This window comes from Brachyhypopomus gauderio, chromosome 4, assembly GCF_052324685.1.
Source record: "Brachyhypopomus gauderio isolate BG-103 chromosome 4, BGAUD_0.2, whole genome shotgun sequence".
Taxonomy (NCBI): Eukaryota; Metazoa; Chordata; class Actinopteri; order Gymnotiformes; family Hypopomidae; genus Brachyhypopomus; species Brachyhypopomus gauderio.
This window is the reverse complement of record NC_135214.1, coordinates 32,433,921-32,445,513: the sequence shown is the minus strand read 5'-3', so window position 1 is coordinate 32,445,513 and position 11,593 is coordinate 32,433,921. Positions and strand designations below refer to the sequence as shown.

Here is an 11,593-nt window from a genome sequence, read left to right as displayed (position 1 = left end):
ATTTTAAGTGAGTCTTTATTTTAGGTGATGCTGCAGGTGGTGCTGCAAGAGGGAGAGGGTGGGCGGAGTTGATGCTCCATTCAGAGGCAGGTTGTACGTTTAACCGAGGAACCATCGCCTTCCTCCCCAGAGCTCTTTCCCACCGTTGAGCTTCTCCCTCAATCAATATTTCAAATCACTGAATAAATCTTTAATACCTGGAGCCCCCTGGTGCCGGTGTGTTCAGAGGCTGAACACTGTGTGGCTGCTTATGAGACTGCGCTCGTGAATGCATGTTCACCTGTCTATTCTGTGTGTGTGTGTGTGTGTGTGTGTGTGTGTGTGTGTGTGTGTGTGTGTGTGTGTGTGTGTGTGTGCGTGTGTGTGTGTGTGTGTGTGTGTGTGCGTGTGTGTGTGTATGTTTAAGAACTGATAGCTACCGTGTTCAGCACGTATGTCAGAGTATTTGTTGTTTTGAAAAGTACTTTCTGCTGATATGCCAGTGCTTTGTAACTAAAGAGTATGCGTCGCGTGCAGTTGTGTGTGTATATGTCTAGTGTTTATCGTCGTATTTTGCAATTATGTGCACATATGTGTGTGTGGCCATGTGTGTAAATATATGTGGGTGTTTACTGATTTGCTCAACCATGTGTAGTATATGCATGTGAAATGTGCATATGTGTGAAAGGGTATATTAGTATTTGTGTAGGTGTTTAAACAGTGTTGTCACAGAGGTCCAGACAGATGGCTGAGTGCTTCTGGCCCAGGTTTCTGTTAGTGATGCTGTTTGATGTTCACACCATCATGGTAAGGGCTCGCAGTACTGACACGCAGCAGGTCTGCTAAAATCGCTTCACCGTTTTAGCAAATTATAATGTTTGTTTTGGTTTATAGTTTCCACACAACAGTTAGTACCACGGGGCAACTTTCACTTGACTAATTTGAATATCAAGTCGACCGTGAAAATTAAACATTTTTATATTTTATGAGTGTCAGTTATCCGTTTCCAATGACAACATTCGAGTCATTCTCTGGACTTCCTACTCTGAAAATATAGTGTGAAATACATATATGAAATTCGATTGGGTGTCCGATTGCTTTAGAGGAAATTTGACTTTGTAATAGGCTATCCCTGAAACGCTGAATCAGAACAGTACGGATGTCGTCGTAGAAAGCTAATCGAATACCACAAAATTAGCCAAACCACATTTTACAAGGAGAAATAACAGCATCCAATTTATAGATAGCCTACTAAAGTTGCTATATACGCTTGAATGAACGCTTGAACAGGTCCTGTCGTTAACAAGTACGTGCTAAGGGGACCTGATCTCTCTCTCTCTCTCTCTCTCTCTCTGTCTTTCTCTCTTTCTCTCTCTGCTTCTTTCCACTCACTGGTTGTCTTAACGCATTCTGATAAGTCTAAATCTAAAGTTGTTTGGTCTGCGCACAGATCTGGTGGACAGTGCACGGTCAGAAACATGTCTTCAGCTGCCACTCAGTCTGCAGAGCTAGAGGACGAGCGCGCGCGCGCGTGCAACATTGTAGGCGACGCTCTTCGTGTCTGTCGGTGCGCCCTGCTTCTCAGCTGTTCGCAATCAGCGACCCTCATCTGTCAAAACCACTTGTTGGATATCTTTTTTGTCCATTTTGGCTAATCAGACGTGTTTCATGTTCTTTTTTACTTATCTTATGAGTTTAGTGTTAGAAAAGCCAAGAAAAGACAAGGTTTGCCAGTCAGGATATGTAGCTTCGTTATAATGGGGGCTGGGAGAAAGGGTTGTGACACATCAAGAACAATATTCTTGTAGGTCTATATTTTCAGACATCTTTGGTTTTAGTCTGCTGTCAGGTAATGAGTGAGCATAAGGCGAAAGGAGATTGCTGAGAGATTTCATCATAGCAAACTAAACGATCAAACAGGCGCCTGGCTGGAATAAGCGTTATCAAAAACTGGAGTATTCACAATGGACACAAAAATCAAGTGCGTAATGAATCGAGTTGAGTGAGTTTATCCTAAGTTCTAGTTGTACCATGAGCCGGGAGGGGTGCGTTCCGAGTCCATATCGTCTGTTAGTAAACACTAAAATAATGAAAATGGGTAACTGAGTTGCGACCGACTTTTTCTTGGCACAGAGCCAAGGGTTATTTAGCGGTGAAAATTGGAAATTCTTTCTTTTCATTATTTTGTACAACAGCGCCATCTAGTGCGAAACATTAACATCTCTTTGCGATATGGTGTCAGAGGTTAGGCTATATTTAAACTGATAGACGGAGCTCGAGGTGTATCAGAGTAGTCAGTAAGAAAAAACGATCCTACTCAATAATTCAGGAACACACGACAGGCACATGGCCATGTACATTAAAATAGTAGCACACACACACACACACACACACACACATACACACAGGTGTACGGCTTTCTGTGCGTCTCCACAAACCTGTTACGCTTTACTCATCTTTTCCATCTGAGTCCTGAGCTAAGGCATTTATATGAACAAATATATATATATATATATATATATATATATATATATATATATATATATACTACTATGAAAGTATTCACTGATTTAAACTATTAAGAATAATAGTAATTGTTCACGAATAGCACAATCATATGCGAATAACATTTATCAAAGTAAACTTTGTAGCAGATCGACGTGTTTCTTGATATTTGTCGCCCCCTAGTGTACAAAATCTTACAATTGAAGAATAGACTATTCAATAGATCAGCGGGAAGGTATGACTACGTTTTCTTCATAAATTGGGATATTCTCATCTTGTAAGTCAAAACGGAACATGTTAAATAGAGCATATTGTTAGTTAATAAAGTGTTGTCAATTTTAAGGACTGCTAAAGATGAAGAACTGGGCCTTTTGAAAGGATTTCCTTTTTAGCATTTGTTTTCTTTGAAATCTTAGATTTGCCAGTGCGTAAATATGTCCTGACAGTATTCGTGGTTGAAGTTTTATATAACCATGACATTCCTGAAATATCGGAGATTCATTTATATGTGTCTGTGTCTTTAAATCCTTTTGACGCGGTAATTTGACGTCAGACACATATTTTGAACCACGTGCGTCTGAACAAGCTGGCTGGATGGCTAGCTAGCTAAATTACTATACAAAACATTATTTTATGGAAATAATATTGAGAAAAGGCAAGTTGTCCAAATCGGAAATGAGAGTACATATATCTGATATGAATGTTATTCTCACAGCTTCAAGTGACCGGGAGCTGAGTTGATTTCAAGGAATGATGTGTAGTTAGCTAGATGGCTAACTATTTGGAGCTAGCTAGCCGCATATTTAGGTATTCGGTATGTTCGTTAACCGTTAGCTATCCTAGCTAGTAAACATTTACGGGCAGGTATCTACAACTACAGAATTAGTTAATGGAACTACAGTGGTTACTTAGTTAATAGAAATAGAATACCAGTGGATGCCAGATTACTATAAATAATTTTGAGGGCTATCCCTTTCTCTGTGACTTAGCACGGCACTGTTGATGGTTGGATATTTGGTTGCAGTGCACTATCAGCTCGACAACGAAACCAACACAACATTAACACTTCAGTGCCTGACAGACGTGCAGCTCGACATCCACAATTACGATACGACAGTGAGCTGCGTTGAGTAGTTCTGTGGTCAGAAATGGACCAGTGATTAATAGGGAAGTGTCAGATGGGTGTGCACTGTTTCTGTGTAGATGGAAAAATGTTTATTTTTAACATAGGTAACAGGCCAATTTAGATACAATGGAAATGTCTTTGGTAAGGCAGCAGGTGATTGAAGGTGTTTTTGGAGAAACTGCATTTTTGCACATCAAAACAGAAACAGACTTCGTGTGTGTGTGAATTTGAATTTTACTATAAACAAACTCTTTCCTGTCAGGCCGTATCTAAGTCATGATGGACAAAGCAGAGAATCAGGCCCAAATGGATGAAGACGTGAGAGGTTTAAAGGATGAAGAGCTGAACTTGCCTGAAAAGGAGCACAAAACATGTGAACAGGAGGAAGCAGCGAGTGCCGATGCTGGAGACACGGATCAGGTGGATGATTCTGGCAGCGGCAGGATGACCAAGGGCAAGAAGTGCGTCCCCGGCATAGTGTACCTGGGCCACATCCCCCCGAGGCTGAGGCCCAAGCACGTGCGTAACATGCTGGGTTTGTACGGCGAGATCGGGAGGGTCTTCCTCCAGTCTGAAGGTGAGGTTCCAGCAGACAGATGAGGAGTCGGGTCGTGTCACGAGGCGAAATGAGAGCTGGCAAAAAAAAAAACTGTTTTTGCAAACCATCAAATGCTGTATTTGTCATTTTCAATCTGCACCCTTGGTGAAAATGTCAATGGCTAATATTTCATCGGTTTGAGTTGTTTGCTACGTACAGAGTCTTCACCGAGATGTTTGTCGTCCTAGACCGCTCGGTTAAGAGGAAGAAGAGGAAGGCGGGTAATAATGGATCCAGCTTCATCGAGGGCTGGGTGGAGTTCAGGGACAAGCGCATCGCTAAGAGAGTGGCGCTAAGCCTCCATAACACACCCATGGCCAGCAACAGGAGGAGCCACTTTAACAGCGACCTGTGGTCCATAAAGGTGTGTAGTTTGTGTGTAGTAGCACACGCCTTTCACTGGTGGTCCTTTCAAGATCGTTTAACTGACATGGTTTAGACATGCTCAAAGTAGTTGGTAAACAACACTGAAATGTGTGTATATGTTCAGTGGAGTGAAGGGAAGGATGGAGAGAGCGTGTCCAGTGGAATACTTGCTCTGCTATCTAAAGATGATCTTTTGTTTACGATGCTTTTTGGAAGCCAAACCCAGATTAGTGGTGGCTATAGCTTTGCATTGTCTGGCAGAGTTACTGTCTAAGGGACAGTTGTGTGAGTGACAACTTCTCTTTGTGTGTGACTTGTTCTCTCCCTGTGTGTGTGTGAATTCTTCTCTCCGTGTCACTTTCAGTACTTGCACAGGTTCCAGTGGTGCCACCTGAGCGAGCGCTTGGCGTACGAGCAGACAGTCTACCACCAGCGCATGAGAACGGAGATCTCGCAGGCCAAGCGCGAGACCAACTTCTACCTGGCCAGTGTGGAGAAGAGCCAGACCCTGGACAGGCTGAGGAAGAAGAGGGAGAGGAAGGGTGAATCCCACGAGGAGAAGACCTGGGACTTCACGCAGCGCCGCACAGAAGAGGAGATGCGGCTGGAGCGCATGAAGAGGAACGGCCCGTCCAAGAAGAACCTGCAGAGAGCTCAGGAGAAGACCAAGGCCATCCAGGAGAAAGCTCAGTCCAATGTTGGCTTGCTGGCCAAGATCTTCAGTAGTAGTAGAACAACATAGGACTGAGCTGCACTACAGCTGGAGCTTGCAGCATCCTCCAGCTGTGATTGTACATGTACTTACACTGATGACCTTTGACCTGTACTTCATCCAGGTAGATTTGCTAAGATTTTGACTGCTTTCTAATATGGTGCATTTCAGTTCATTTTTTTCTCCTACTTATAGACTGTAATGGAACAGAGCAACTGTTCATTTACAAATATTCTATTTTCCATAAAAACACTCTTCTGAAGTTACAGTTCTGATTATTTGCTTACAAGAAGACTTAACCAGAAGGGTGCTTGTTAGATTTACAACAGTTGTCACGTTCCTGATTGTAAACAGATTTTTAGAGGGACAAACTAATTTACTTGAGTAAACATCACCAGCTTTAAGTCTTAATCTACAGTCTCTCTCTCGTCAAAAATATTTACAGGCCACTCCACAAAATAGCAATAGGAATATAGGAATGCAGGAATAATTCTATTTTAGTTTGGTGTGAACGTTTCATATGTAGCATTCTTCAAGATAACACACACACACACACCTTTTACATCCAGTTGCACACAGGTGAGAAGCAGCCAATTGTGCACAACATACACTGATCCAGAAACAGCTGCCCCCTTTAGGGCATGAATCAGGTGCAGAAAGGGGAGAGAGTACACACCCAGGACAGAACACCATCCACCACTGGACATGCAGACACAGGGAGGGGAGAGAGGACACACTCAGGACAGAGCACCATCCACCACTGGACATACAGACACACACTGGGACAACACAATCCTTCACACTCACACCCACGGAACAGTTTACATGGCAGAGCTAGTTGACCTAGCCTATGATAATCTGCTGTTATCTCTGTTCTATAAAGTCTTCTGAATTAAGCTGTTCACATTATACCGGACACAACCAGTAGTGCAGTAACTGTTCCTGAAAGGCTACAGGCAACGTGATGCTCTTGAAACACTGGGAACACTTTCAAGGAATTCTAATTCCTTCATTCTATGTTATTATAGTATGTGTAAATTGTGTCCTCTGTGTCACCGTTTCCCAATCCTGGCCTCGCGTAACACTGACATGGTTTTTTATTCTCTTCGTTTATAGTCTCAGTTTCCAACATTCCAAAACCAAAAAACAACAAATGAATTCATTTAAGAACTCCAGAACACGCTGTGCTGCGTGTGGAGAGGACACCGGACCCCTCCATGGGACGGGGCAAGAGGGTGGATCTCCACATTTTTATGCTATTCTCAGATCACTAGGAATGTGGATTGACCTGTGGCCGTAACTGGGATTAAAAACAAAGAAAGTGTGTTGTGCTTCTTACCTCAAGCAACTGGGTCAAAAAAGATTGACTACTCCAAAAAGATCAAATCAAATGTGATGCCAAAGTGGTTTTGGGGGGGCTCAGATCACCCTAAGAACCCACTACTTGTGGATCTGCAGGCATAAGGAAGAGCCTCTGAAAGGCCTGAATGCAGATTCAGTCCATTAGACTGTGTGACACTACCATGCGGGTTCAGTCCATCACTCAGTGTGACGTCCTGCAAGGTGCCCTGTGCTTCATATTCATGTTCAAAAATGGGATTTCCACTGAAGAGCTTCTTAGATAACAACAAAAACGGCCAGATAATGGATCCTGTTGTATGTAAGATGCCCACCATTCTCTCCATTTCTGACACACACATCAGTCAGTGTACACTAACCTTAGGGTGACCAAACGTCCGTATTTCCCGGGACATGTCCGTATTTCACGTCCTGTCCCGGGCGTCCCGGGATATTTTTTAAAACTGTGGAAATGTCCTGGTTTTTAAATTACGTTAATCAGGCCATTAATTCTACAGGCACTAGGACCCTGAGCACGGCGCTGTATGACACGGATTCCCTGAGCCTCATCAGTTGAGCCTCATCATACTCAACTGGTGGAGAAACAACAACTTACGTGTCCCCCCCCCCCCCCCCCCCCCCCCCCCCGCCGCTAGACAACTTACGCTCGCCACACCCCCCCCCCCCCCCATGTCCTGGTTTTCCCAAACAAAAATATGGTCACCCTAACTAACCTGGAACACACATGCACACACTCTCTCTCTCTCTCTCTCTCTCTCTCTCTCTCTCTCTCTCTCTCTGCCTCTCTCTCACGCCCTCTTCTCTGTCTGTTCTCACACACACATGCCTTGTAGCCCAGCATGGGCTGTGACCCGCTGGGCGATGCTGGCGTAGACCTGGTTCCACGGTAATGAGCTTGGTGCCGGGAGCAACAGGCGGGTGAGCCTCACTGCGGAGCAGCCGGAGCCACGCTGGGTTTCACCTCGCTTACCACCCGGTCCAGGACCGAGCCTTCGTGTGTGCGCGCGTTGGCGGCTATGACGAAGTCTTATTAAGGGAGGGGATCGATGATGTGGCTTATGGTTGTTGAGGCCTCAGTAATGACCTTTCTGCACCATTAATACCTTGTCAGTTCTTCATCACTAATTAGGACGCGGCTTGTCTGATATGTGCACTACACATGGTGTAACAGCCATCAGCTTGTGCCCTATGTAGTGCACTACACGTGGTGTAACAGCCATCAGCTTGTGCCCCATGTAGTGCACTACACATGGTGTAACAGCTATCAGCTTGTTACAGAACAAAGGCAGTGAAGAAGGGATGAGTGAAGGGAAGGATGGAGAAAGGAGGTGGAGATGACGCTCTCAGCATCTGCTTGAGTGGCCTGCTTCTGTACTGCTTTCAGCCGTCGCTGTACTCCCAGAATTCACAGCCAATTCATATGGTCACAAACAAACTGATGATTCAGGTTCAGGATTTGCTAGAAAAAGAGCAGCTGATCCGGGATTGGTGTGTTTGTACCATGTGTACATGAGGCTACTTTAGTGAGCCTACTTTAGTGAGGCTACTTCAGTGAGGCTACTTTAGTGAGGCTACTTTAGTGAGGATACTTTAGTGTGGCTACTTCAGTAAGGCTACTTCAGTGAGGCTACTTCAGTAAGGCTACTTTAGCAGGGTTGCCAGCTCTCACGCATTGAGCGTGAGACACACGCATTTGACTGTCTTCACACACTCTCACGCCACACATCCGATTTCTCACGCAAAAAAAAAAATGTCGTTTATTTATCTCTGATCCTTATCAATGATTCAATGAGTTACTAGTTCGCTCTGGCACCAACCACTGGCGATCGATCAATTGCGATATAAATACTTAATTTGTCCATTTTATACCCCGACCGGTAACAATTTACGTTCGCCCCCCCCCCCCCCCCCCCACCCCCTCAACAATTTACACTCGCCACCCCCCTCCAGGTTCAAATCTCACTCCAAGTGATCTTGAAAAGTTGGCAACCCTGACTTTAGTGTGGCTACTTTAGTGTGGCTACTTCAGTGAGGCTACTTTAGTTTGGCTACTTCAGTGAGACTATTTTAGTGTGGCTACTTCAGTGAGGCTATTTTAGTGTGGCTACTTCAGTGAGGCTACTTCAGTAAGGCTACTTCAGTGTGGCTACTTTAGTGTGGCTACTTTAGTGTGGCTACTTCAGTGAGGCTACTTTAGTTTGGCTACTTCAGTGAGACTATTTTAGTGTGGCTACTTCAGTGAGGCTACTTCAGTAAGGCTACTTTAGTGAGGCTACTTTAGTGTGGCTACTTTAGGCTACTTCAGTAAGGCTACTTTAGTGTGGCTACTTCAGTGAGGCTATTTTAGTGTGCTACTTCAGTGAGGCTATTTTAGTGTGGCTACTTCAGTGAGGCTATTTTAGTGTGGCTACTTCAGTGAGGCTACTTCAGTGAGGCTACTTTAGTGAGGCTACTTTAGTGTGGCTACTTTAGTGAGGCTACTTTAGTGAGGCTACTTCAGTGTGGCTACTTCAGCGAAGCTACTTTAGTGTGGCTACTTCAGTGTGGCGGAGTGTGGTTAAGTTAAACAATATAAAAGGGAGGATTCCAAATGGCATGGGTGATGTCCATGAATAATGGCTATGAACAAATGAACGTGTGACGCGTGAGCTCACTTCAGCTCACGTGGCTTGAGTGAATGTGTCCCATGATGTAGGCATGCCAGATGAGTGCCCAACAGGCATGACAACAGAACAGGATGTACAGGCCAGCTGTTGATCCAGCGCACAGGCCCAGCACAGTCCACAGCATTCTGGGAAAGAGGGAGAGGGAGAGAGAGAGAAAGGCCAAGCTTGGGAGAAGGAATGGATGAGAAAAATAAACAAGGGGATAAGGGAAGAGAAAGTGACAGAGTGAAGTAAAATATAGAGAAGGAAGAAGACACAGAGACCCAGGTGGAGCCAACGAGAAGGAAACCGAAGAGACAGGAGTAAGAGGAGACACAGGAGCACACAGAGGACGGACATTCTCACCCTCAGCTCCACGTTACGCATCCCAGCATGCCCTGCCCTTGAAACCACAAGTCTTCAGTTTCAAAAGCTCAGCCACATGATAAAAGACGCCACCCCGACATGCAACGGTTCGGCGTGAAACCTTAGATTCACACCATGTCCCACGTCTCTTAGAATGTTCAGGTCTCTCCTTAATTACTAAAATGGGATTAATGAACAGGATTTTAGTTGTCCTCTCAGGGACAAGCGGGGGAGGTTGGGGACAGAGTGGAGATCTACGTGGACGTACTGTGTGAGATGTAGTTCACTGTACAGTAGAGCAGCTGTTTGCTGGCCATGCCACTTTTGTCCATTTGGTAAGTTGGGGTGGTATTTTGACCTTTGTCCCTCCATTACTATTAGCCTTCAACCGAGCTATTCATCAACCTGGGAAGTGCTATTTAAAACTTGCAGTAAATTTTAAGCTATGGTGCCAGATCTTGGCGAGCTTGGAAGCTTGTTTTTATAGCAGTGGAGAAAGGAAAGTGTTAACAGAATTTGACCCCTAACTCAGTCTGAAGAAATGCCAAACTACACCCCCCTACACACCACTCTCTCTCCACCTCAACCTTTTCTTCTCTCTCTCTCTGTTGTACCCCTCCATTTTATCTGTCTTCCATTTCTCTTACTCCTTTAGCATTTTTCTTTTGTTTGTTTGTTTGTTTCTTTCTTTCTCTCACGAACACACACACATTTCTATCTATCTCTGTCTTTTGTTTAAGTTCATTAGGCTGGACAAATCAAACGGTGAGTTTTTGTCGAGTTCTGAGTGATGTCTTTCGCAAACATGGTGCCAGAAATGGCCTTGAGCCCACATTTACAATCTGTGCCAACAGTAACATTTTCTTGAGCTTGTCATTAACAGGATCCTACTGCTACTGCCATGAGTTATGTGGCCCTTGTTAATTAACAAATTAGAATTTTCGTAAGTGTTTCCTGACAACAAGCATTTTTGTATTTTAGACATTTTAATACCAATTACTGTTCTGGCAGCCTGCCAAATGTAATAATAGGAAACAGTTTTTATTATCTGTATTAAAATATTGCTTTTTTGTGCCAATGCAAATAAATCAACAGTGGCAGTCGGTGCCTGTACAATCACATGATTCATAGTTTAGTCTCTGCTTCCCTCTCTTGCTGAATCCCAGAGGGGGCACCACTTTTGCAACTCACATGGTTCCTTTTGTAGTCGCACCATTTTCCAGACTTCTGTCTCGAAAGGATTTGCAGCAGTGATATAGTCCAAAGCCAGACATCATCTGTATCAAGAACCGGGTCCACAAAAATAAAACCCTTATAATTATTTACAGTTGTGTTCAAAATAGTAGCAGTGTATTTAAAAACACGAGTTAAGCACAAAATATTTCTAGTAGTTTTTATTGCATACTGTAGTATACTGTAGTAGTAGAACATTGCATACTGTTTTCAAATCAAAACATGAAGAGAAATGTATATAATTTGTAACTACAGTACTTTACAGAAAATAACAAAAAATGAACATTGGGCTGTTAAAAAAATAGCAGTGTCTGCATTTGTCTTTGCAAACTCAAAATATGTAATGTTTTTTATGATTTAGCATTCCTGTGCAGCACTAACCTAATATTTAGGTGAATAACCACAGTTTTTTAGAATTGCTTCACATCTGTGTTGCAGAGTCAACCAACTTCTGGCACCTGTCAACTGGTATTTCAGCCCAGGATGCTTTGACTATATCCCACAATTCTTTTGCATTTCTTGGTTTTGCCTCAGAAACGGCATCTTTGATGTCACTCCACAAGTTTTCTAGCGGATTAAGGTCAGGGGATTGGGCTGGCCACTCCATAATCTCAATTTTGTTGGACTGGAACCAAGATTTTGCTCATTTACTGGTGTGTTTAGGGTCGTTGTCTTGTTGAAACAAGGGCATTTCCTCTTCAGCG

General features: G+C 43.8%; 1 protein-coding gene across 1 annotated transcript; it reads left to right on the top strand.

Annotated features, from left to right (window-relative positions):
- The first annotated feature begins 3,029 nt into the window (after window positions 1–3,029).
- Window positions 3,030–5,476, top strand: abt1 (activator of basal transcription 1). Its single transcript, XM_077004048.1, has 4 exons — window positions 3,030–3,139; window positions 3,873–4,187; window positions 4,397–4,572; window positions 4,939–5,476. Exons 2-4 carry the CDS (start codon window positions 3,887–3,889, stop codon window positions 5,314–5,316), a joined length of 855 nt encoding a protein of 284 aa, XP_076860163.1. The 5' UTR covers window positions 3,030–3,139; window positions 3,873–3,886; the 3' UTR covers window positions 5,317–5,476.
- The last annotated feature ends 6,117 nt before the right edge of the window (window positions 5,477–11,593 follow it).